Source organism: Cavia porcellus, unplaced genomic scaffold (genome assembly GCF_034190915.1).
Source record: "Cavia porcellus strain 051 isolate PalLab524CR breed Dunkin Hartley unplaced genomic scaffold, mCavPor4.1 scaffold_6, whole genome shotgun sequence".
Taxonomy (NCBI): Eukaryota; Metazoa; Chordata; class Mammalia; order Rodentia; family Caviidae; genus Cavia; species Cavia porcellus.
Window position 1 is genome coordinate 66,754,063 of NW_026947489.1, and position 27,504 is coordinate 66,781,566.

Sequence of the window (27,504 nt, forward strand, 5' to 3'; positions counted from 1 at the left end):
TGGGGCTGGGGATTTAGCTCAGTGGCATAAGCACCTGCCTTGCAAGCAGGTAGTCATGAGTTCAATCCCCGGTACCGATTAAAAAAAAAAAAAAAGTATAAGGTTGTTGAGTTTGATTCCTGGTACAAAACAAAACAAAAAACAAAAAACAAGACTGAGGGTTGCCTCAGACAGTCTAAAGTTAGAAAGAATGAAAATGCTCTACAAATATTGGATGGTATACCCAATTTCAAATTCAAAGTGTAATCCTGACAACTTCCTGCTTAATATTAAACAAGCACTTTCCATTACATAGATTATCAACTTAAATTCAGCTTACATTTACTGTGCTCAGAAGTAACACATATGGTACTGTGCCCAATACCATAAGTACGATTTACGAGACCATATTATGATTTAAGAGAAGCCTATAATATCTAGTTATCTTTGCGTCCCTCTTTTCCCAGTACTCAACTCGTATCTTCCTTATCATCTTCTCTTCACAGTGTAACACCAAGTAGAGACAAGCTCTCTGTAATAAAATATAATCTAGTTTCTTGCAGTGAAGAACATTTCTCTGTCCCTCATATAAAGTAGTATTTGTTTAAACTTTTTTTTAGGTTTTAAGTTCTCTGTCTTTTTGTTTTTATAGTAACGGGGCTCAAACCCAAGGCCTTAAACATAAAGCAATCCCTCTATCACTGAGCTATCCTCCCACTAATGTTATATTTCAGCCTAATGCCACATTAAAAACTTATACCAATGGAATTAAAAGAGAAAAGGCTGAAATGTAGTAACGCTTTCTTAGGAAACAGGTGTTTGAGGAAATAAAACAAAAGGGAAAAAACCATCTAGTCTCAAGGGATACTAACTGCTTTACAGTTGCTTTATATCAGACAGATATTTCTTTAGTCTAACCCTGGAAAAATACAAATTACACACATCCTCACAATTTCAAAATATGCCAAAGAATTATTTATTAACACAGGACTTACAGATCACAAAAGAGAGTGGTACAGAAGAGCTGGAAAATAAGTCATCAGAATAAGCATGCAGATCAGTATTGGCAGAGGAATATATGAAAGCAAGTTTGAAAAGGCACATTCACACAGAAAATACCTAAATTGAAAAAAAAAGACATCAGAAAAGCAGCCCCCCCCCCAAATTAAGGTGCTGATTAAAATACAAAGTTTTCAATGTTAACAAAGAGCTACTTTACAGGTAGGTAGCTACAGAAGTTTTGCTAACCCTTTGAGAATGTCACCAATAAGGGTAAGCTCTTGCTGCCAACAACACCAGTGCTCTTAATGACTGAACATCAAGATGCTTCAGTGCCATAAAGATTAAATTTAGTAGTGGGGGAAAGAGCAGCCTAGTCGAAATTATATGCAGCAAGGACTCAAAGGGTTAAATGTAATACTATGCAGAGTAATCAGGCAATGCTATTAGTATTATCTATTGTTCATACAAAGAATTACAGTAAGAATTAAAAGAGACAGTATCCCCTTCAGAGTTAAGTTAGGGTTTCTAAACAGGATTAAGACCTATAGATGGAAATCTACTGGGTTTCATTCACTTCATCAGCCCACTTCTTATTTCTGTAACAAGATGTAAGTTTAACTCTCACACTGAGAAAGCAAGAGACACCGTGCTCAACAGGAGCATACATTAAACCCACACTGTATTGAGGAACTCCCTGCCATTCACCCTCTTAAATACGTGTATGTAGCAGTTCTGCTCCACAACAGTACAGGTGCAGCTCCTTAGTCAGACAAGCCCTTTAAACAACCGCTCTAAAGGGATACTGCTCCTTTATGACAGGAGGTTTACAGATCAACGGGAGAGAACAATCTGTTTTGAAGAACATCCCCACACTGAAGAGAGGAGACTTGAATACAACAAGTTCCAATCTGGGAATGTTTCAAACATACATGGAGAACATGAGCACAGATTATTTTAACAGGTCCTTTAAAACAAGCTTGGTTAAAAAACCAAGCCCTCTCCTCAAATAAAATGAGGGAGAAAAAGACACCCCAAATCCAGATTACACTCATTTCATAAAGAATCTAGCTTGGCACTGTGAAAGAATATAGATTCGTTTTCAGAAAAATAGCTTTCTAATTAATAACTTTAGAGTCCAACGGCTAGTATACATGTTATGAGATTTTTAAAAATGAAAATCAGAGTGTTGTTCAGAAAACAGAGTACTTTGCAATCAACTTTTGAGGCTCAAGCAGTTCATACAACAAAGAAAAACAGAAATCACTTTAACAAACAAACAGCAGCAAAAAATAGGAAATTTTCTGAAGCAAAGTATTAAAAAACTTCAAAAGGAAATAGTCAAGGGCACAAGGAGCTTTACAGACAGCCCAGTGTGCTTAGAAAACCCCTTAGCAAGTGGCAACATGAAACATAGTATCTCCGCTAACTTGCTCCTGATTCCGGACCCAGCTTACAAAAACCTCCAACATTTCAATAACCTAAGGATAGATGCAATTTTGTTTTCTGACTCACTGATTTGATGTATAAGAAAGCTACAGTACTTTTCAATTTCTGCCTGAACCTGTAAACTTTGAAGTGTCTTACATGTCTCTTTCAGGTTAAAAACAAAGCAAAACAAAACAAAATAAACCCCTAGAATTCATAATATACTTCCTAGAATAATACAGTAATACTGAGATAGTTCTCATTATTAAAGGCCACAAAATAGGTTTATCTTTCTATGTACATATTAAAAAACAAAACAAAAAATTAGGACACTTGGGAATCTATTTTAAGATAGGAAGTTGGACTACAGAATAAACTGCTACATGTAAATTCACATGGAATTTTAAGAGGGCTCCCTAATAAGATGTTTTCAAACTCTTTATCAGAAAGTTAGTATTATCCTATACTAGCATCTACAGATTTGTTACAACTCAATACTTCCGGTAATCACATTCACACTGAAAACATTACCTGTATTCCACTAACACCATAGGCCTGCCTCCTTGTCAGACCCTGACACACAGAATATCCACAAATACTGTAAGCTTTTTCCCTCTTCCTCTTTTGAAGGGATGTATCGAACTGCAGTAGAATTGGTTAGAATTTTTACTTTTTCAATCCAGTAACAGTTTTTGTAACAGAATATTGTATTGGAAGCTGCCAAAAATATCCAAGAGAAAAAAAAAAAGGAGAGGGAAACATTGACTTTGCTCACAGAAATGAAGAGACACTGTGGAAAATGCAAAAAGTCTTTATAAAATTTCTGGCAATGTGAGGTTCATTTAGCAGTGGATTTCTATGAGCCTCTGAAAACCAAGTTGGTACTGGATTTCAAAAATAAACATATCTTAGCTATCCAATCTAAGTTTCAGAGTAGTCACAGTATCAATATACCCAAGTATCCACAGAATCAAATTTAACACTGCTTCAAAGAGACTGGCAAGAAGGTCGAGCATTAGAAATTAGAAAAAGTAAAGGGCCAGCATCTCACTCTTCTGTAACTTAACATCTACATCATCTTTGAAATCTACATCACCATCACCAGAGCAATCTCACCAATTCCTCACCTGCAGCAGGAGGATGCTGGCCACTAACTGTTGGTAAATCCAAAGAGCTATCAGACATGACATGCTTAAGATCTCCTCCCACATCAGCCAATTTCATGTCAAACTGAACAGAGAGTGCATCTTCAGAGTCCTCCTTGCCAACACTGCTGCCACCAATTGAAGGCAGATCCAAGGACTTCACTGAAGCAGAGTCTTCTTTGGTATGTCTGAAAGCTACTGCTTTCTCTGTCAGAGATTTGTCTGAGTTCATGGAAGAAAACTTACTTGAGTGGAAGTCAGCAAAATCATCATCACTTTTTCCAGAAGGAGTGTTATCTTTCAATTCTTCAACACCTAGGCCAGCTCCTTCTAGAGAAAGCTGTTTGAAGACATCGTATTTGGTAGATGCAGCAACTGGGTTCTGTGTACTCTTCACTGTGCTGCCCAAGTTGCTGGTTAGAGGAACAGGACTAGTTTCCTCTTTAAGGACATCATATTTGTCGTCTGCCTTTTGTTCAGATGAAATAGAACTATTATTGAAAGCCATAAAATCTGCAAAGTCATCTTGTTCCCCAATAGGTGCTGGGCTAGTATATTCCCCAAAAAGGTTGAATTCGCCAAAATCATCAGCCAAACTAGAATTTTTATTTGATGTTGGTGCTGATGTAGTTGCAGTAGAACCTGCTGGCTGAGCCTGTGCAGAAACTGATTTTGAAGTGCTGAATGCAGCTGAAAAAGACAATGGTTTCTCACTGCTACAGTTAACTGAGGAAAACATATCCAGGTCTGCTAAGTTCAGAGGATTTTTTATTTGTAGTGGTTGTTTCTGTTGTGTAGTTCCTGTAGGGAAGGATGCTGGAAAAGTTTTGTCCTTTGTCGGTGGCTCTAGTGGTGATACACTATCGGCTGTTTTAAAATCGGTGAAACCATCATCAGCTCCTGCAGATCTGAATTCTGCAAAGCTCTCTCCTGAAAAAACAAAAAAGCAACACAATAAATGCTAAACTGAAAACCACAGAATTCACAGTACATTAAGTTACAGGTATACTTTTATAGGTTTCCCTTCACTGGCTTGACTTTAATCACACAACAGTGATAAGGTGGGGAAAACAGATACTGTTCTCAAGACTTTCTTCCTCTGCTCTGACCAGTCAAGTACATAATAGAAGAGAAATACATGCTGGAGGCTCCTGAGAGAGATACAATGTGCTAAAATAGAGGTTCTTTAAAGATAAAACATGTTACATGATTTTAAATAACCTGAGGTACAATGAAGCATGAAGAAAATTCACACACCTACTATTCAGGATGTATAACACTTCTAAGAAATAATATTTTAAGAATCACTAGCAACTGGGGCTGTAACTCAATGACAGAGCTTCTGTGCAGCATAGGCAAAGGCTTGGGTTCAAATAATATCTAGCGACCTCCCCTCTCCCCTACATCAAAAAAAAAAAAATCATCAGATAAAATGTATGATCCTGCCCAAGTATACCAAAGATTAATCTGAAGAGCGCTTTGAGGAAAATTTTTGAAAAGGTAGCCACTTATTTGCAAAGTGTTCTGACAAAGACACACTTTTTAATTAATTAATTAATTAATTTTTTTTTTGTCTTTTTGAGAAAGGGTCTCACTATGCAGTTTAGGCTGGCCTTGAGCTCACTTTGTAGCCCAGGTTGGTCTCGAACTCACAAAGATCCTCCTGCCTCAGCCTCCCAAGTGCTGGGATTACAGGCATGAGCCACCATGTCTGGTTCCAAAGACACACTTTAAAGTATTTCTCATAGACTCTAATAAATGTCATAGAAAAAAAGTGGAGGTCATAGGAAAGAAAATCAACTGTGACTATGTAGACCTTGCTTGAAACTAGCCATCTAAGTGTACTGATGAGCATGTATTCTTAAAAATGTGGGCCATGATTCTTAATAGTGTTTTTTGTCTTCATTGTTATACTAATGTTTTCACTCTCAGGTATAATATTAGGATGCAGATCATCTTAGTTTTCTAGTGCAGTCAGAAGGTCTACCATAAAATTTGTTAGGCAATAACAGGTAATGAAAGCAACAGAGAAGCCAAATACCTACAAATGTTCCCTGTTATTTAAAAATTACTGCTCTTTCTAGAGCAGTGATTGTAAATTAATATAAATCTTAATTTCTTCAAATAGGATTTCCCCTAGAAACTGAAACACAGAACCATATCAATAAAAATATATTTAAAATTGGAATCCAATGGTTAAAATTGGCATTTAAATAATAATAGGCTTAGAGACTGGGGATTTAGCTGAGTGGCATAAGCACCTGCCTGGCAAGCATAAGGTTGTGAGTTTGATGCCTGGTAACAAAACAAAAAAAAAAAAAGAAAAAACCATATATATACACACACACATATATAGGCTTTATATTATGCAGGTAACATGATACACACTCTGATATATCAGATGAAAAAAAGGATTCAAACCAAAAGGAGTTGATTTTTACTCCTAATCTGATATTTAACCAATTCACTAGCAAAACTTATCAGTAGAAATTCATCTAATATTATCAGGGAGAGGAACACCATTTGTTTTGTTTTTTTTTCATTCAGATTTCTTGTAGTTTGTTTTATAAAGATATACCACTAATGAAAGTCAATTTTAGAAATTGACAGGAAATGCAAATGTAAAACTTAAAAATTACAGAACTTTTAGACAAGTGTATCACTAATTATATAGGTGTTATTTCTTTAAATGAAAGGTAACAAGCAGTCAATTTTATTAAAGCCTAAACTTCTGATGTCTTAAGTGTGAAATATCCATGAAATTGATAAGTTTTGCTCTGCTATTTTTAAAAAGAAATCACAGCAGGGCTGGGGATTTAGCTCAGCGGCATAAGCGCCTGCCTTGTAAGCAGGCAGTCGTGAGTTGGATCCCTGGTACCGATAAAAACAAAAAAGACAAAAAAAAAAAAAAAAAAAAAAAAAAAAAAAAGAAAGAAATCACAGCAAACTAAACTTACTGATGAATTGTAAGCTTTTCCATCAGAAATGTAAGCTGAGTGAAAAGATTAAAAGGAAAGGAAATGAAAAGGGTGGGTTTATTAATTCCAAAAGGAAGAATTTTATTTTTGTTTTTTGGCAAATACATTAATTGCAGTCATCTGAAGACTGCATGTCAGAGGGCTTAAACATTATTTCACAGATTGCTTTTCAGTTTACTTGTGAATTCTTTTATGATTTCACAATTTTTTTAAGGTCTTAAGAAACAAAAGAAGAGTACTTTTTGCTAAAATCTTAATATTTTTTCTTTATAAAACACATTTTTCTCTTCTATTTTAACTTAAACTATACAAGTAGTAATATGGAAATATGAAATCTTGTCATTCAGTAATGTAAGGAATTTATACCTCTGAACACAATACTGTAAAATTCCATACAAATTCCAAAACACTTGAAGTTAAGTCAGTTTTCTCTATTTTCTTTTTCCTGCCCTCCATTCCTTCTTTTCTCTCTTTCTATCCCTCCCCAGGAATCAAACCCAGGGCCTCAAACATGCTAAGCAAGTGCTCTACCATTGAGCTATATTCTTAGACCTAAGTCAGTGTTTTTTTTTTTTTTTTTTTTTTGTATCAGAAATTGAACTCATGACCTCATGCTTACCAGGCAGTCACCATGCCACTGAGCTATGTCCCCAGCAATGTCAGTGTCAGTGTTTTTTTTTTGTCTTTTTCCTTTTTACCGGTACCAGGGATCGAACTCACGACTGACTGCTCGCAAGGCAGGCGCTTATGCTGCTGAGCTAAATCCCCAGCCCCGTCAGTGTATTTTTAATGACAGTATTCAAAAGATAACACACCATTTAGAAGAATAAGACATTTTCCCCTAAAATGACCAAAATCTGCTACTCTACTTGGAAGGCTTCAGAATTAAAGTCAAGCTAGGAATGAAAGCAAGCAAAGAAAAATAACAATATGGAAATTTATTAAGGCCTAAGAAAGCAGGACTGAAGTGCTGCTTACAACTTGTGGAAGCACCACTATCTTTCATAGTTATAATATACACATGATTATCACTGATATCCTATTATGCAAAGAATCCTGATGCTAAACCATGTTCTTTACTCCAAAATCGCCTTGGCCCAAGAACTGATGAGAACACTGCTAAGAGTAAATAAAAACAAGTCAAAAGACCCTCCAGGGTTCATCCTTGTATTCCTAATGATTAATGCAAACACTGAAGAAAAAAATACTTTTATAGTCCAAAGGCTTTGAGCAAAAATTTATGGACCTTAAGAGCTGAAGGGACTGAATATTCTAAGAGGTAGCCTACCCTTTTTAGAGATGTTTAAGCAGCACAGTACCGATCACACCTTACTCTCATATATCCACCTTTTCAAGCAGAAGGGTAGACCTAAGTAACTGTTGAAGGGTGTCCTGAGGGTGTCCTTATGTACTGAGGATTCAGTACATAAAGATAGACAGTAGTGTGGTTTCCAGAAGAAAATTCTCGTTAGAGTATACACATTTCATAACATGCACAGTTAGCTTTGGAGAACATAATTTGATCTATGGTTTACCTAAACACTACACATCAAGTTTATCGCACAATTTAACTACAAGCATGTAAGCCTCGGTTTTTACATATATGTAAAATAATCAGATGATCATTTTATACTCCCTTCTACTCTTTTAAAGTCCTTATATATCAGAAGTGGTAATGACAAATGCACATAAAAGTCCACAACCGACTGCAAATTCTGCACAGTGGTGACTAAGTCAAATACAAGTAACCTATAGTACCAGATCTCCCCTTCTTCCTGGGTGAGCCAACAGATGATTAATTATGTTTTTCTTTCTTTCTTTTTTGCCATACTAGGGAGCAAATCTAGGGCTTTGCGCATATCATACAAGATGAGCTACATCTTCAGCCCTGGGTGATGAAAGAGTGATGTTGGCATCTTAAACATATTCAGGTACACAGTGTTTCACTACTGTTTTCCTTTGAAATGATACTTTGTTTTGGTTGCACCCTTGAAGTTTTGAAATGCCAGGTGGCAGTTCCTTTCTTTTATAGAGCTCTCAATGATAATGATAACGATAATGTTATTAAAATAATAGGAGCATTAAGTCTTGCTTGCCTCCTCTTGGTCATCTTCACATGAATTTTTTTTTTTTTGAAACCAGGAATTTTGCTACATTCAGCCATTTTTCAATTTTTTATCTTGAGAACATCTTGCTGAATAGGTAAATTGTCCAGGTTGGGCTCAAACTTGAGATCCTCCTGCCTCAGTCTCCCAGAATCCTACGATTATAGTTATATACCACCACACCTACATTGCTTTTTTGGTTTTTGAGATAGAGTCTCTCTTATGTAGTTCAGGCTAGCTTTGAATTCATGATGTAGCCCAGGCTGGCTCAAAAGCGAGGCAATCCTTTTGCTTCAGTCTCCCAAGTGTTGAGAGTACACGCATACACCACCATGCCCAGCTAACTGGCTTATTTTAGAATGATTTTTAGCTGATGCTCATGAAGAGCAGAGAGAATACAAAACTGTGTCACTGATAAAAAGAAATCCTATTTAAGAATGCATCTCTTTACAAAAGCTGTGTATATCATATGTTGGGCCCTCTGCTGGAAAAGTAGATCAAATCTCAGGGCTTTTTTTTGGTGGTGGTGCTAGTGGTGGCACTGGGTATTAAACTTGGCCTTAGCACTGAGTTACACTGCCAAATCTTTTTTTACGTATTTTTCTTTTCAGATAGGGTTTTGCTAAGTTCTAAACTGTCTAGGCTGTACACATGTAAATACTGCATTGTTTCTCTGGTGTGAAAAATCAAAAGTGTACATGAGGATCAAAATATGTAATAGGTATTGTGAAATAGGAAGAAGATATTTAAATGTGAAGGGGATCTAGGGAGGTGAGGGAGTCAAGAAAGAAAGGGAAAAGAAAAAATGGTGAGAAAAGAAGGAAAAAATGGAAATAAGGCTTTTGTAGAGGAGGTTCTGGGGTTGAAGGGAGGGGGGGGAAGGGGCAAAAAAGAATCAAGTTATATTATATACATGTAAAAATTCCCTATAATGAATGTGATCAGTATGTATACCTAAAATGTACCATAAACTTAATTAACTAAAAAAAATAAATAAATTGTCCAGGTTGGACTTGAACTTTTGATGCCCCTGCTAAGCCTCCTAGAGTCCTGGGACTATAGACATGTGTCACAATGCCTACCTTCAAATAATGCTTGTTTAATTGTATCCTCTAGCATTATTGATATGATAGTACTGTATCATGTCTCTGTGACTGCAAAGTATTTTGTGCCTGTTCTTAGACATACAGTAGTCACTATGATTTAGGTTTTAAATAATGTTAGTCTAGAATGTTTTCTTTCCAAATGATACTTGAGAAGTTAAAAGCAAAGCAACCAAAAATGATGCCAGGTATCACAACAGAAACAACAAAAAAATTTTGAAAGGCAAAGACTGATGATTGCTTTTTGCACGGCACAGACTACATACTATGAACAACCAAAGCTGAACACTCCAATAAAATGATAGTCATCACTGGCCCTTTGATGCAGACTTCCAGAGAAAAGAAATGTACTGTATCTTCAGAGGAAATGGCAATGATTTGAGATTTGCTATAAATTTTAGAAATACAATAATTCCTAATAACTCAGCCACCTTTGCCCTGTAATTTTCAAAACCACAAAACAGTAAAGATTACCTCTCTCCCACAGGATAATACCCACACTCAGAAACCATCAAAACATTTACTGAATAGGTCAGTAGAAGCCACTCATTAAGATTTTCTCAATTAAAAACATTTGCAGTATGAATATCACAAAATTATTTTACTTGTTCAAATTTTTCCCTTTTAAAAACATATACACAAACATATACATGGGTATAACTGTGGCACGCGCCTGTAATCCCAGCATTTGGGAGGCTGAGGCAGGAGGATCCTTGCAAGTTTGAGACCAGCCTGGGTTACAAAGTTAAGTTCAAGGCCAGCCCGAACTGCATAGTGAGACCTTGTCTTGAGAAGACAACACAACAAAACAACCCCCTCCCCAAAGCCAAAATCCAAACATCTACACAGTAAAACATATGTTCAACAGTACCTTAGAAAAACCATCTAAAATTCCCCTTACTAATGAAGGAAATAATATATCTACTCCAGGAATCAAAAACTTACCCAGAGGTTTATTTTCAGTTGTCTGTTCGAGTTCTCTAAAAGCACTGTATTTGTCACCAGGTTCTATGATGGAAAGATAAATACTCAATTATAAGTAGGAAGCTTTAGAAGGAAGACAGATTGAGTTAAACATACTTAACATGTGATATGAGCACTTTACACATTTCATCTACAAGGTTACCATTTAAAGATTTATACAACTTAATTAAATATTACACTCAGAAATTTATTAACTTACAAACTGTTTTTACCTCCAAAAGGAATAGTATTTTCAGAGGGCTTGTCAGCTGCAATTCCTTTAAACACTGCATATTTATCCCCTGAAGCCAATGCTTTAGTTCCTGTAAGTGGTATCAACAATGATGGGGCACTAAAGGGAAAAAATAAGTAAGTATTAATTACAAGAATAATAAATCCTTTCTTTAGCATCAAATAGGAGCTTAGAATTAAAACGGCAAACAAAGGGTTAAAGCTGACAAGTCCCTGCTTTAAAAGTCAGAAACTATATGTACACACCACAAGGGACTAAAGCCACCGTCCTTTTTCTTGAAAATACAAGTTAAAACAATGTATAAGCAGTAATGTTTTTCTTGATTAACTAATGAGGGGCATCAGTCATTTTCATAAGTCTTTAAAGCATATGTAATGGACTGGAAGTAGCACTGAAATATATTATTAAAGAATGGTGACCTCCTGCAAGTTAACTTAAGGTCCATAAAACTGTAAAAATGAACTGCTCCAAATATGCATATCCAGTATTTTTTTAACTCAGTATCTTAAAATAAATTACATAAACCTTAATAAAATTTTTCTCTAAGGTGAGTTCAAAGTGCAGAGGAAGAATAGTTAAGATAAAAAAATCTATTTATGAGATGTTCAAGCCAACATGTAAATTCTTCTCTTTTGATCATATTGCATTGCTTTTTGGCAGAAGTTCATATATCTGATAAGCAACAACAGAGTTAATACAATTTGCATTTTTACAAGGATCATATCAACAGTTCCAGAAGCTATCTTTTGTAGCAAAACAACAATCACTTCAAAATTAGATAAAGATACTATTGCTTGTGAACATATTTTTCACTGGATGGAAAAGCAATGTAATGAGTAGTATCTGTATGGGTAATTCTTAGAAGGCTTGAACACATACTATGAAAACATTGCTCTTTTTTTTTCTTTTACCTCTTATCAGACCCAGGCAGCTCCCTGAGGAACCACCTTTACATATGAATGACTACATCCTACCACCAGTTTGTGTCATTCAATACCACACACACAAGTTATATAAATGGATTTCTATTGAAATCTTTGCCCTGGAGCAAAAATCTTTCCAGTCAGTTAAATCTTCTTATCAGTGGCCTACAAGCAAGGTAAAAGCTAGGCTCTCACACATACATGCTAATGGGAGTCCACAGCGCTTTAGGACTTGGTGCCATGAAATATTAAAATTTCAAATCACTACCAAACAGCTGTTACATATCTGATCTTGACAAATGTAATAGGTTATCATCTATACACTTTAGGTAGAGTTTTTGAAGTTCCTTAAGTAATTAAACTACACCTCAGAATGTACAGAATGATATATAAAGATAATTAGTGCCTAAGTATAAAAACTACTCAAAATGGAATAATCTATGTACTTGTTTTTTATGACCCTGCAATTTTAGCCATGTTTTTTTTTTTTTTTAAAACTAGTTCATTGGTACAATCTTCCTACTAACTGTGACACTTAATTGAATATAATTAATTTAAAAAGTATATTCATAGAGTTGAAAAATGAGAAGATCTGGGTAATTAAGTATTGCTGATTGAAATCAACAAACTAAAATTCCACTTAAATATGGGTTGGCTAAAACTGTAATTTTATGTATATTGCAAATGAATGTTTCATTTCAGCTCTTTCTCTAAGCTTATTACTTAAAAAAGACTCTAATTACCATCAAAGTGTTTATGCCAGTTATATATGGTAGCTATTACTTATCCTAAACATGAAATTACTTCTATTTTTATATTAATGAAAATACTCAAGTGAGAGAGGCATATTGTATTAAAATTTATTAATTTGCATTCCATTAAAAGACTAAGAAACGATTTCACGTATGTTTTGTGATCATATGGCTGTGGTAGATGGCTATACTCAGTTGCTCACCCTGCTAAATAAAAACATTTCAAAAAACATTTTGATCTTAGCAAAAACGAACCAAACCCTATTAACTTAACCCTTTTGGAACTTTTCTATCAATCTCCATGTCTGCTTTGCTGGTTACCATAGGCTTTCCTAGTGCCCAGTGTACTCCAAGTATTTCCTGAATAGGCAACTTGATGGGCTGTATTTCAAGACCCTTTCCATATTTTAGATTGCTATCTCCCCTCTAATATCCAGGGCAACTGACTCCAACTAGGTTTTCAAACATAAAATGCTCAGTGTCTGTAACTCCAACCCCAGAGCACGTTTCATCTAACAACAAGATTACACAGCAGCTGAAGGGATCCCCACCCAGCAGAACAATTTCTCTCATTACGCCACTGCTTCCTAAAATGTTTTACAGATTTCAGCACAAATCATAAAGTACTCCCCAACCTGGGCTGCTTTTAAACTCATTTTCTCACCAACTAAAAATGTTCTCTACCACACCTCTTACTTGATTTTTCATCTCACAGAGAATGCCCATTTTCTGCTTTAAAATACTAAGTGGTTTTACCAAGGGTTAGCCAGTTATATCATGATTTAACAAATCTCCTTTTAATACAAACTCACAATAGGGAATATAGATATGAGGAAATTCAGTTTTTTCTTATAAATATGACTTTATTTGAAAATAGTATATTTATAGCTGTAATCATGTTACAATAAGGTCTTGAGCATGGGCCCCAATCCAGTTAGACTGCCATGCTTACCAGGGAAGAAAACACCACACAACAATAGAAAGAGGCTAAAGTGGATTCCACTGCAATCCAAGGACTGTTGGCTATGGCCCAAAGCTAAGTAAAGGCAAGGCCATATTATATTCAGCATCCCAAAGAAAGCATGAATCTGGTGAAAATTCTGACTTCCCACACCTCACTTTTAGTATTATCAGAAAATACAATTCTGTTTTTTTTCTTTTTTTTTTTTTAAGTCTCCTTTATTGTATATGTTTATGATGGGAATTCACTTTTTGTATGTATATATGTATTATATATGCAGATGCTAAAGTCTCTCACATACAATGATTTTCCATTTGCATATAACCTATGAATACCCTCCCATATACTTCAAATCTCCAGATAACTTACAACACCTAATACAATATAAATACTGCATAAATATGTGTCAGGCTGTATTACTTATGGAACAAAGAAGTGAAAAAAATATGCATGTTCAATACAAATGCTAGTTCTTTTCTGAATATTTTCAAATTGCACTTGGTTGAACCTGAGGATGCAGAACCATTTAAGAATGAATCGTAAGAGAACTTAACAGATAATATAAATAGCCAGGAGGGGTGGCTCATATCTGGGAGACTGAGGCAGGAGGATCCTAAATTCAAATCCTGCCTCAGCAATACATAAAATCACTTCAAAACAAAAATAAAGTCTGGGCATGCAAACCAGTTAAAGGCCCTGGGTTCAATCTTCAGTACCAAAACCAGATAAAAAACACCAAGAAAATCAGCTAAGTTTCTCTGCAGTAGCAAATGGTTCCTGGTTCTGTATTTCCCCTGGCAGTGAGGTCTAGTATCATGTATTGCTAAATAACCAAATGAATAATGGGTCTGGATTTATAGATATAAGCAAGATACTTTCATTCAAAAAAAAACATGAAAGTAGTTGAATCAGAATTCTAAAAGGAACATGTGCTAAAAATGGCTGCAATGATTAAATATGAAAGTAAACATGGAGATAATCTCAAACAAGACTAATAGCCCATACATCTCAGGTCTGGCCACCATCATCTTAAAACCTTGTTCTCCCTAACTTTGTCTATTAAGAAAGATGTTTACGAAAGGAATAAATCATTCACTTGATGGATTCAGTTTACAGTCCCCATACAATAATATATTCATCTGACAAAGCTTTACTAATTACAGTTCATGGGCTAAGCACTGCATATAGAAAACAGTTAAGAAAACCAGTAACTGGAATTAGAACACTGATGTTCACAAGGTGCTATGAGAGTAGAGAAGGAGAATCTTTCATTCACTTGAAGTAAGGACTATTGGAAAAGAGTCAGGAAAAAATCAGCTGATTTCTGACATGGAACAAGAATTAATCATAAAGAGAAAACAGAACATATAAAACCATAAGCTTGAAAGCAAACAGTCAGGTGGGCATGGTAGTGCCTGCCTGTAATCCCAGTACTTGGGAGGTTGAGGCAGGAGGATTGGTGGAAGTTTGAGGCCAGCATGGGCTACAAAGTGAGATCAAAGTGTGAACTGCACAGAAAACTCTGTCTTGAAAAAGACAAAAAGAAAGTATATGGTCAATTTGGTCATTTTGGAATGGCTGGAGTATGGCCTGTATGGAAAAGGCAAGGGTTGACACAGCAGGCAGGAGCAAGATCACACACAAGCTTTCCTCCATAACAAGCAGAGCTGAGAAAGCTGATGGTGGTAAAGGAGAGAGGTAAAAAAAAATTAATGTTTCTAATTTGGTGCCTAGATATGGTGACACCAGTGACCAAAGAAGTAATGATTTAACAAAATTTTATATGGCTTTGAGTAAGAAATGATGAATTTAATTTTATGCAGTGAATTTGAGATGCTTTGTGTCATTCAGATAGGAATGGTTAGGTAACAGCAGGACATACAAATTTTGTTCAAAGGAAGAGAACTGGGACAGAAACACATGTCTGTGAGGTTAACAATGTATGTGCTGGTGTAACGGTGTTGGACATCTGGTACTGTACAGTCATACTCTTCAGATGTTTCATGTAAGGAGTGCTGACATATGTCTGATGCATTCTAACATCAGAAGAATAATTTTTTCCTCATTTGTACTTCTCTATTATGTGCATTCCTTAGCTTTTAGTGTGAGTATATTGAAGTGAAGATCAAGAAACAATCAATTGGGGCTGGGGATTTAGCTCAGTAGCATAAACGCCTGCCTGGAAAGTGTGAGCTTGTGTGTTCGATCCCCAGTAACCCCTCCCCAAAAAGAAACAATCACTTACAGAAGATGACAAAAACTGTAAAAACAGGAACCTGAGAGAAGGATATTCTGACAGAAACAAATCTCAAAATGAAGCCAAATCCTATTGGCTACAAAAAGCCTATGTGTCTTGCTCTAAGTGCTTAAATATATCAAGAAAAAAGATGTTGATAACATAATGATCAACTCAGTTACCTGAAGGTTAAGCTAGTACCTGGAGAAAATATGACTGTCTATGCAAAAAACCAGAAATCTGAAGGTTAAAAGCCATTAACATCAAACATGATACATGAATAAGCAGAGTTGTAAATTATGATTTCTGCATAACGTTAGTATGTTTCAGTACATTATGAAATTATATGCTCCTGCCTAAAAGCTTTTCAACAGTTGAAGCCCTAGATCTAGTACAAGATCATGCAGCCATCGCTGCACAGGTATACTCAGCTATAATGAATCAGGTTTAGTACAGACACGCACAAGATAATAAAGCAGGTGTGCACTGAGGAAACGTCAGAATCCAAATTTTAAGGTGGATGAAAATTTAAATAGTAAATGTTTTACTAGAGAGAATAATCAAGGAAAGTATTAGAGTAAGGAGTCTCAATTTCTCTTACACAGACATAGGCTGATGCCTTCTCAAAGACAGTAAGTACAATGTTAAACATGTTCAACTTCTATACCTGTTTCCATGCTGGGAATTATTTGGTTTTGAAGAAGCAGGAACCTCTTGGAAATCAGTGAATGAATCATCAAGAGATCCTGATTTAGAAGCATCTTGAAAATCCTGGAAATCATCATCTTCTGGCTTTCCCACCTAAACTGACAGACACATTTACTTAGAAAGCATCAAACTAATAAGTAAACAACTAATCTCTAGCTCTCAACTTTAAAGACTGCCATTTACATTTCTCAGTTTACTTATAATCATCTAATTTAAGAACATTTTCCCCCCAGGCTTAGGGATCAAAACCAAAGGACTATGCATGCTAGGCAAGCTCTACCACTGAGCTACATCTATAGCCCAGAAAAACACCTTTTAGATATAACAGCAACTCAAAGTGCTTAAGGAGAGAATCCTGTTTTGCATTTTCAGATATTCTGGTAATAAGAGGAAAAGTCTGGTTTAACTCATTTTCTATTTAAAAAAAAAAGTGTAGCTTACTGCCAGAGTTCATTCTTGGGATAAAACGGAAATTTAAGGAGCCAAATTGTACATTTAAAAAAAAATATCTCATTGATATTTTATGAGTGTTTATAAATTACAAAGTGACCCAGGCACAACATAACCAGTTACATATATACATATAAAGTAAATGGTAAAACACTGATTCCTAAGCTCATGCTCCTGAAAAGAGTACTGTTAAATCTGTTTTACAGAAGAACAAGCTTTTACTATTGTTCTGTACTTTAAAAATATAAAGTTGTATAATAGGCATCCTCCACGCAGTACAGGTGGGTCTATATCACTCATTTTAATGACTAACCACTGTATAGATGAATTAATACTAATACTTATTATTATTATTATCATGTCTTTTTCGTTTTTATCGGTACCAGGGATCGAACTCACGACTGCCTGCTTGCAAGGCAGGTGCTTATGCTGCTGAGCTAAATCCGCAGCCCCACTAATACTTATTAATAAATGATACTTTACATTTTTTCCTTCTGATATGCATTTAGCTATTTCTAATGTTTCATTCCAATAATGTTTTAAGAAATATCCTTGGTATATCTTTGCTAATTTGAGATATTATTTCTGGTGGATAGATTCCTTAGCAGTGTGACTGCTACTCAGAATCAGCACTCTGGGAGGTTGAGTTAGGAGGATCACAAGTTTGAGTCTAGTGTGGGAAACAGAGCAAGTCCTGTCTAAAAACAAGAATTAAAAAACAGGCTAGGGATGTAGTGCACTGAAAAAAAAGTCCTGTGTTCAATCCCTGATACCTAAAAAAAAAGCTGCACCAATGAACTTGCAGTATATTAGTTATTTACCCTATATATTTTCACTGACAGTAAATATTCTACACTTAAATTTTTTTTTTTTTTTTTTTTGTTTACTAATCTGAGAAGTGAAAGATGAACTGAAGTATTTTAATTTTGGGTTTAGCAGTTTCCTCAAAAGATTTAACTTAAACATTTACATTTATTAGTTTGATGTTTAAAATGTATACACTATAAACAATTATACAACTCTTCACCCAAAAGTCAGATTTTTTTTGGTACCAGGAATTAAACCCAGGACCTTGTGCTTGCCAAGTAGGTGCTGTGCCACTGAGCTATATCCTTGAACCCAAAACTCAGATTTTAATGCTTAAAAAACTTCATAATTTTAAACAATGAAAAGTGAAATTTTGTATTGTTTTAACACTTTTCAAAAAATCTTTTTCTGGTGTTGGAGATTGAATTTAGGATCTTCTGCATGCTAGGCAAGTGCTGTTCCACTGAGCTACATCCCCCTGCCCAATACTGTTTAATAAAATCACAAGTGGTCATCACAAGTGGCCAGCAGTATGAGTCTCTGGAAGAAAGTTGTCCAAATGCACTTTGCGGGATTATTTAGAATACGTAGTTTTTCCACTTACCTGATTTGTTGGGTAAGTTGGCATGAAGCCACTAGAAGCTGGGGCTGCAGCTCCACCCACTGGTCCAACAAGGTTAATACCTACGGCTGGTTGTCCGAGGCTGAGAGGCATGGAACCTGCAGGCCCTGACGGGATCACAGTGGGCTGACTCACAGGGGCAGGCAGAGTCATTGGAAAGCCACTTAAGGTTGGAATAGGGGCTGCTGGGAACTGAGTCAAAGTATCAGGACTCATGGCAGGGACACCTCTCTACAGAACAGAGGAAAATGAGAACAATTTAGGAGACTACAGGACACATTCTAAATCTGGTAGATCTTTTAGGTTTCATATTATTTCTGATTCTTTTTCTGACTCCCAAAACTTGTGAAGCTGATACAAGAAAAAAAATATACACCTAAAACTTAGCAAAGAAATGGCCAACACATAGCCATTCTGACATTTTCTTTCTCGGACAAGTTTGGCTAATTTGTTATAATCTCATAATTTAAATTAATTTTGTAGTATAAGAAAAAATTGTTACTAGACTGGGAACATTTTATGTCTAAGGAATTTTAAATACGACTTTAAGGGACAGAGAGAATAATATTACATATTGGTAACTTTCAAGCTTAAAAGGGATACAGCAAGGCCAGAGAATGTTATATATTAGTCTTTAAATAAAAAATAACTTGCTAGTATGGGCATCAAATAAACTCTACATTGATTAAAATTTGATCTAAAATTTAATCTAAATTTGATCTAAAATTGATCTAAAATTTAATGTACAAGGGGTTCTATAAGACTGAAGAAAAGGATTCATATTCTTTCAAATAATATTAAAAGTTATTTAATCTAATTTAAGAAACATTTTCTACCTGTGTTACTGCTACCATGGCGAGAACAGTATAAAGTTCTTCCTTGGTAAGTTTGCCAGGTGTAGTTCGATTAGCTAAGGCCCATATCTGTCCAAGAGTTTCCCTGGGAAGTCCAGATGACATCAGAATGGGATAAAGTTTAGCAGTATCTATTCCGGTTGGAGTCATTGTGGTTTCTAAAATTTTCTTGTAGGCATCTATTAAAGAAAAGAAATACAAACACATTGTTAATGACTGGTATTTTTGTCATTGTTGGTATATGAAAGTAATCTTCAGATCAGACTGCTGTAATGGAATTGAAGTCACATCTTGGAGTTTTATTTGTTTCTGTTGTGTTAGCTTTTTTTTTTTTTTTTTTTTTTTTTTGGTCTTTTTCCTTTTTATCGGTACCAGGGATCGAACTCACGACTGCCTGCTTGCAAGGCAGGCGCTTATGCTGCTGAGCTAAATCCGCCTCCCCTGTGTTAGCTTTTTGAGACATGGTCTTACTATGCAGTTCAGGTTGACTCCTAACTTACTATGGAGCCCTCCGACTTGATCATTCTGCCTCAGCCTCCTGAATGCTAGGATCATAGGCATGTATCATCATGCCTCACCATATCAGGGTTTAACTTGCTGTAAAGAAGTTGAAGTGGAAATATCCAGCAGACAATGAGGATTTGGAGCTCAGAAGAAAGGTGCAAGTTTTGTCCTAAAGATGAGAATTTAGAAGTGATGGTAAGATACTGTCTTAAAATCCACTGCAAGATTGTAACAGTGTTTTTCAATTCTATTAATTTTTCTGGTTAAAAACAACATTAAGATGGAGGGTATAAGCAGATACAGTACTGTACTCTGAACTTCAAAGCAAAGGATTTTGTAGAGTAGTGATGGTAAAACACCTTGAAAGTAGCACTGGGAAACAGAATTACACCAGTATCACCTTTTCCTTGGCCCAATGATTCAAAGGTTCTAGGAACAAACACCCTTGAAGAAGGTGCTTTGGAAATACAGTCTTCAGGGAAAGACCCGATTGCAGTTAATGCAAGGAAGTAGAATTAGGATTCGGAGCTCAGAAGAAAGGTGGAAGTTTTGTCCTAAAGATGAGAATTTAGGGGTGATGGTAAATGTTTGAAAACAGGAAGAATCTATTGGTAAGTTTTCTGTAGTAACACAAGGTTTCCAAAGAACAAAGTAGAAAATGCTGTTAGAAACAGGGTTGCCAATTAAAAAACGAAGAATGCCAATACTGTATGGGACATATGTACACTAAACAATTATTTGCAGTTTATCTAAAATTTGCATGTAACTGTGCACCCATATGTTTTTACCTGAAAGCTGGCAAGCTTAGTTAGTTAGAGGAGCTGCTGGAAAGGGAGTGGTATTAAGAGTGACAGAGAAGGACGTTTATAACAAAAATCTTACATCTTACATAAATATGGATTACAGGTTAGTAGGCTGGCAATTAGAATATACTTTTTGATCAAGAAAGTACAGTATGCATGTATATTTGCAACGAAGAGGAAGAAAGAAACATAAACTGACAGAAAATGGAAAAACTCAGAGCATAAACTAAGATCTAGTTTCTGTCTGGTTTGATGAAAGGGGAAGATGTAAAAGCGTAGCTAGAAAAAAATCTATTATTTTTATGTACACTTTTTGAAATCCCATGTGATTGTTGGGAATAATTAGCTTTTTAGTACGATTATGTGATGCAGTCATCAGTAGTATAAATTCAGCTACAGAAATCTTGCATAAGCTTTTGTTTTTTTAAAGAGAAAAAAAAACAATATTTCAAAACAAGATAATTAGAAGGTAGCAATAGTTAATACATTGTGTATTGTTATCTTTAAATTAGTTACTCAGAGAAACAGCCAGACCTGCCTCTGCATGCCCGCCACCATCCCGAGACTTGCTGCCTTCAGGGAACCAGTGTGGACAGGGAGAAACAGCCAGAAATGCCCCGTGCACCTGCAGGTCAACACTGGAAACTCTTGCTTCCCATGGGCAGCCAACACGGGCTGGATAAATCAGATAAACATGCCACTGTGCGCCTGCTGCCACTGGGGGTGTTCTGGGATAGCTATACAAGCTGAGAGAAGCAGCAGCCCCACCACCATGCACCCAGGACCAACAGGGAAACCTCAGTGTAGTTGCACCGGTCTGGAGAAGCCCATCCTATGTCCCACTTTCTCCCCAGGAACCTGTTTCCAAGAAACCTAGGTGCTTGGCCCATTCCCCTACACAGTGGAAGGGCAACCAATGTAGAAGTGCCTGGGACCCCACAACTGGCTTGTTGGGAAGAACCCAGGAAAATGTCAAGACCAAGGAGCAAAAGGCAACTTCAGACCTCCAGCCCACACAGAACAAGTCTGGGAGAGAAAGACATGGAAGAAAATGGAAGTCACACATCTGAAATCTCTGAAAGGATAGTAACTGCAGTAAAGAAACAACTTCATGAGGCTGTAAAAGTACTCAGAAATAATGTCTCAGGTAAAAAAAAGATCATAAATGTAGAGAATTGCTGAGCATATCTAAAGAAGACATAGATAAAAAAGAGGAGCATAGGAAAATGATAGACACCTTAAGTGAACAATATAGGAAGGAATTATAATGCATGAAACAGATTCAAAGAGATAGCCAAGAAATTAAAAACTCCATTGAAAGCTGGCAAAATTGCTTGAAAGAGACAGAAGATAGACTTTCAGATCTTGAAGACAGGATTGCAGCTAGCAATCGTGAAAGAAAAGATCTCTTAAAAATAACAAGAAACCAGGAAATAACAATTCAATGGCTGCAAGACAATGCAAAGAAAATAATCTAAGAGTGAAGGTGTCAGTGAAAAAGCAGGAACACAAATAACATAAAAAGACTATTTACAGACATAATAGCAGAAAACTTCCCAAACATAGGAAAGGACCTGGCATAAAAATAAATGAGGAATATAGAACTTCAACTAGTCATAACCAAAATAAATCAAGCCCAGACATAAATAATCAAGATCCCAAAAATTCAACACAAGAACAGAATATTGGGGGCTGGGGATTTAGCTCAGTGGCATAAGTGCCTGCCTTGCAAGCAGGCAGTCATGAGTTCGATCCCTGGTACCGATAAAAAAGAAAAAGAAAAAGACAAAAAAAAGAATAGAATATTAAAGGCTGTTAGAATAAAAGAAACAGGTCACTTATAAAGGAAAACCCATCAGAATCATAGCAGACTTAACATAAACCATCAAGTTAAGAAGAGTTTGGAGTGAAGTATTTCAAGTTCTGAAAGAAAACAACTTCCAACCCAGACTGATGTACCTTGCAAAACTATCTTTCAAAATTGATGTAGAAATAAGATACTTCCACGACAAAGAACAACTAGAAGAATTCGTAACCACTAAACCAACTCTACACAGTACTGAAGGATACTCCTGAGAGAAATAAAAATGACCACAATCCCAGGCACAGAAGCAGAATGGGATCACCAAGTGGGGCAGACAGTTGAATGAGAGAGCAAAGTAGGAAGCCAATGGTAGGAAAAAACGTGGCAGAGACAAACCATGCATGGAAGAGACAGCCATGCATGTTGGTCATGACCATTAATGTAGATGGCCTCAATTCACCAATAAAAAGAAACACAGGCAAAGCGGATTGAGAACAAGATTCATCAACATGTAGTATACAAGAAACACATTTAAAGTGAAAGCAAATTCATAGACAAAGGAGAAAGTCAAAGGAGAAAAAACAATTGTTCCATGTGATAGGCAACCAGAAAAAAAGCAGGGGTAACTTGTCCATCCACTGCAGAACAGATATGAAAGATATGGTATTTTCACCCAATGGCAAGTTGCTCAGCTGTAAAGAAGGTTATTTTCAAGGCTCTTGTAGGTAAATGGATGCAACTTGAGATCATGCTCATGGTGAAATGGTTCTGACTCATATGGGTGAACATTGTGCTATCAAATAGCGTAAAAACAGGAGTTAGTGGGACCCAATATGTAAAAACATGTGATGGAAGTGATAGGTGAAGAAATGTCTAAAAAGGGAAAATAGTAGCTATTGTTAATTTCCTATTATCTTGTTTTGAATTTTTGTATTGTTTTCATAGCTTGGTTGGGTTTTATTCTGTCTTGTTCTACTTGACTTTATTGTTTCTGATAGTATGGGCAGCTATTTTTAAGATAACAAGATGCATTACTGTAGCAATTATTGATTCCCTACTCTCTGGTTTTGAAGTCCTGTAACACTTTCATTCTTCTGTTTTGATTGATTTTATTCTATTTTGTTTTGTTTGATTTTATTATGTCTGCTGGTACAGACAGCTAATCTGAAGAAAACAAGAGACATTATGGTAGTCATTGTTGATTTCTTATTATGTTGTTTTAAAGTCCTGTATTGCTTTTATTGTTCTGTTCTGATTTCCTTTGTTCTGTTTGTTTTGTCTTTAAAATAAATAAAAAATAGTTATTTAGAATACAAATTATTTTCATTTAACTGTCCAAACAATATTAGCACAAATCTTTCTTTTCAATGAACTAAGAGAAATTAGCAATAAAACTGTCTTAATTATCATATATATACATTATTTCTTTCAGTTTCTCATACCAGGGAGACAATATGATGTTTACACATGCAAGTCTAATTTATTTCACTTGTAAGTGTGGTCTCTAGTTACATCCTTTTATTCATAAAAGTCTCCAGTGTATCCTTCTTTATGGCTGAGTAGTATGCCACTGTATAAAAAGAACACATCTTTTTTTAGCTATTCCATGGATGTTGGACATTTGGGTTGTTTCCAAGATGTAGCTATTATAAATTGTGCTGCTATAAACTGGGTGCACATAGGTTTCTGTGGTATGACTTTTTTTTTTATCGGTACCAGGGGTCAAACTCACAACCATGCACTTGCAAGGCAGGCACTTACGCTGCTGAGCTAAATTCCTAGCCCCGGTATGATGTTTTTAATACTACTAGGAGACACTCAGCAGGGGAATAGGTCGGTCAAATGGGACCTCCAATTTTGGTTTTCTAAGAAGTCTTCACACTGATTTCCACAGTGGTTGCACCAGTTGACATGCCCACCAGGAGCAGAGGATTCCTTTTTTTCCACATCCCTTCCAGCATTTGTTACTGGCTGATTTCTTGAAAATAGTCATTCTTTTCAGGGTGAGATAGATCTCTCAAATGACTAGTGATGTTGAACATTTTTTCATGTATTTATTTGCTGTATTTCTTGGGTTTTTTTTTTTTTTTTTTGTCTTTTTCATTTTACCAGGGATCGAACTTACCACCGCCTGCTTGCAAGGCAGGTGCTTACACTGCTGAGCTAAATCCCCAGCCCTCTATTTGCTGTATTTCTTTATCTGATAAGTATGTATCTCAAATGCCTATTTATAGATTGGGCCTTTAAATTTGGGCAGTCTGGTTATATGTTCTGGATAATAATCTGCATAAGTTTTATTTAATCAAATGCAAATAACTTTAATCTCTGATCAATTTAGAAAATTCAAGATCTAATGAAAGTTACCTTTAGCTTTCAAGGTGTTCGCAATGTATATTAAACAATTTACAATTTATTAAGATTAACATATGCTGCTGTAATTTTCATTTTTCTATGCATATCAATCATAGCTTAAATAGACTATTCTTTACCAGTGAGTACTATCATAAGATGCACTTTCGTAATCTTTTTGGGCTCAACAGTAGTAATTCACGTAAAGGAAAAAATTAACAGTGCTTTACATTGTAGAAAAAGATGCTACCTAGTCTTTTGACAAGTCATAAAAAATAATAGTAAAAATACAAACCAACCATTGAGAATTCAGAAAATTATATTAAGCATACTAGTGTAAATCTTGACATTATTAATAATTTCTGAAGTAAATATTTGATAATGTTGGCTTTTTTGGTGGTGGTATTGGGGACTGCACCCAGGGGCACTTTGCTCTTGAGCTGTAATCTCAGGTCCTTTTATTTTTGATTTTGGATAGGTTCTCGCTAAGTTGTCCAGGTGGGACTTGAGTTTTCGATCGTTTTGTAGATCGTTTTCCAGATCCCTGGAATTACAGGCAAGCAACATCAAACTTGGCTAATAATGTACCATTAAAGCATGATAACTCCAAGAAATCTTCTACAAATAGCAAGTATGATGGCACCTGCCTGTAATCCCAGTATGTGGGAGTCTGAGGCAGGAGGATGGCTATGAGTTCAGAGCCAGCTTGTGCTAAACAGTGAGTTCAAGGTCAGCCTGAACTACATAGTGAGACTCTGTCTCAAAAAATAAAAAAATAAGATAAAAAACCTTCTAGAAATAAAGGTATATGATGATCAACAAAATTTAGAGCAAAACATTTCTTTTGTATTTATGTAATTATTTCATAGATGAGGCAGTCCTAAACACCAGATCTATTTTTCATATTCCTTCAAAGAATAAAGTGACAATTCCTTTTGTATATTTTGTAACCATAAGAGGTATATATAACTACATCTGTAATTATTTAAAGCAAAAAATCCAGATGGAAATTCTAGGCAAAGTGGCTTTTTCTTTTCTTTACCTGGAACCAAATTCTCATTGTAGATCCAGGAAGGCATTCTGGGCTGAACAGGATCTTGTGTGGGAAACACTCCCACACCTAGAAAATAAAGATTATGAAAGAATGTAACAGTCCATGCAGAAGATAGAGAAATCACATTGTCATGGCTTTTTATAAAGAGCAGCACTGGCTGCAGACATTTGAAAAAAGTCACCAATAACCTAAAATACTTGGTTTCTACTTTTGTGCAGTAGGTGTCCTGAAGAGTAACGAAAAACTGTAATGTACCAAAACAATATTCTGAATTTCAAATGTATTACAAATTAAAGGAAAAAATATGATACTGGCTTAAAAAATGAACCGCCCAATCTTTATTTGCAGGTTTTGATAATTCTTTGTAAAGCCTGACTTTAAAAAAAAACCCAAATAAACCTGGAAATGACATTGCTACCATAAGTGTTTATTTACTTATTGGTTAAGTAAAATATCATCCAGAAGTTTGGATTTAGAGCATCTATGTTCTTACTCATTACTCAGACTGAGTTTATAAAATTTGGATTTTTTTTTTTCTTATAGTAGGGACTAAATTCAGGGTCACATGCATGTCATGCAGGTGCACAACCACCGAGTTCCTCCCCACACTCCAAACTGGGAAACTTACAGACAACAATGCAGATGATTTATTTCTTTTCTTTTTTTCTTTTTTGTTTTTATTGGTACCAGGGATCGAACTCACGACTGCCTCCTTGCAAGGCAGGCGCTTATGCTGCTGAGCTAAATCCCCAGCCCCAGATGATTTTTATTTCAATAAAAGCAAAATCATGCTCTCATTGGTGACTTTTCCATTTTAAATTTTAAACTTTATGGAAGAAGAGAAAGTGTAAAGGGGAAAAAAGAACACATAAGAGGAAAGAAAATTTTAAATCAAGAATGATTCTGATGAAGAAAACAGGTTATCAAAATCATTTTTTGAAAAGGAGTAATATAGTGTGTTGTAAGAATTCAGAGCAAAATCTCAGGGGTTAATTGGAGAAAGGATTGCATCAAATATATTTAAAGCAAATTTTTCATTAGCAAAATCAAGCAGCATTCATTTTAAGATTAATGCTTAAGGTGTTAGCATTTGAGCGACACTTGGTTAAACAAATTTTTGCTGAATGATTTATGAGCTCACCACTCTCTTCAATTGACAGGTTTTGGTCTGAAGTCTTTTCTGCCTCTGTAATGGTGGCACCACTTACACATCCATCTACAGCAACCCCATTATTGGCCGTTAAACTGGGCTGGTTCTTACTGGAAACTTGGCCCAAGGCTTTGTGCCCAACTTCAGATGTATTTAATTTAATTTGTTCCTGCCCAGATGTACTTATGTCACAAGACACTAGTAGCTTGTCCTCCAAGGGCGGGCCTAAACAAACAGCATGAAGGATTACTTGTACATAACTGCATGTTTCTAATCTTTTAAATTATTTCTTTGCCACCCATATTCTAAGCAGAAGGCCGAGCCACATATGAGGTAAACTCTGATAATAATCCAGGCCCCTCTCATTTGACTAGGACGTGAGAGAACTAGAAATTTTAGAGAACTTAAAAATAATTATCTACTCTGATCTTCCAGAACTCTTTATAGGAGGTAGAATAGTATAGTGGAAGGAGCACTACCTTGGACATGTGGCAATCTATAAGATATAGAACTTGCAGTAATTACTGGGGAGACCTCTGGCAGCAATATTCCTGGGTCTATTTCCACATCTGTT

At 35.8% G+C, this 27,504-nt stretch overlaps 1 protein-coding gene across 14 annotated transcripts in view; it reads right to left on the reverse strand.

The window, feature by feature from the left end:
- Synrg (synergin gamma) overlaps positions 1–27,504 on the reverse strand; it is an 88,763-nt gene that overhangs the window by 36,296 nt on the left and 24,963 nt on the right. For 10 of the 14 annotated variants that reach the window (XM_063249618.1, XM_063249610.1, XM_063249607.1 and 7 more), the window contains 8 exons: positions 26,922–27,155; positions 25,769–25,846; positions 19,249–19,445; positions 18,395–18,643; positions 16,493–16,626; positions 10,934–11,052; positions 10,683–10,745; positions 3,534–4,481 (listed from right to left, as the gene is read on the reverse strand). In XM_063249618.1, coding sequence (XP_063105688.1) covers positions 3,534–4,481; positions 10,683–10,745; positions 10,934–11,052; positions 16,493–16,626; positions 18,395–18,643; positions 19,249–19,445; positions 25,769–25,846; positions 26,922–27,155 — 2,022 coding nt within the window. The remainder of the gene's footprint in view (positions 1–3,533; positions 4,482–10,682; positions 10,746–10,933; positions 11,053–16,492; positions 16,627–18,394; positions 18,644–19,248; positions 19,446–25,768; positions 25,847–26,921; positions 27,156–27,504) is intronic. The other 4 variants (XM_063249619.1, XM_063249612.1, XM_063249616.1 and 1 more) reach the window with 1 other exon arrangement.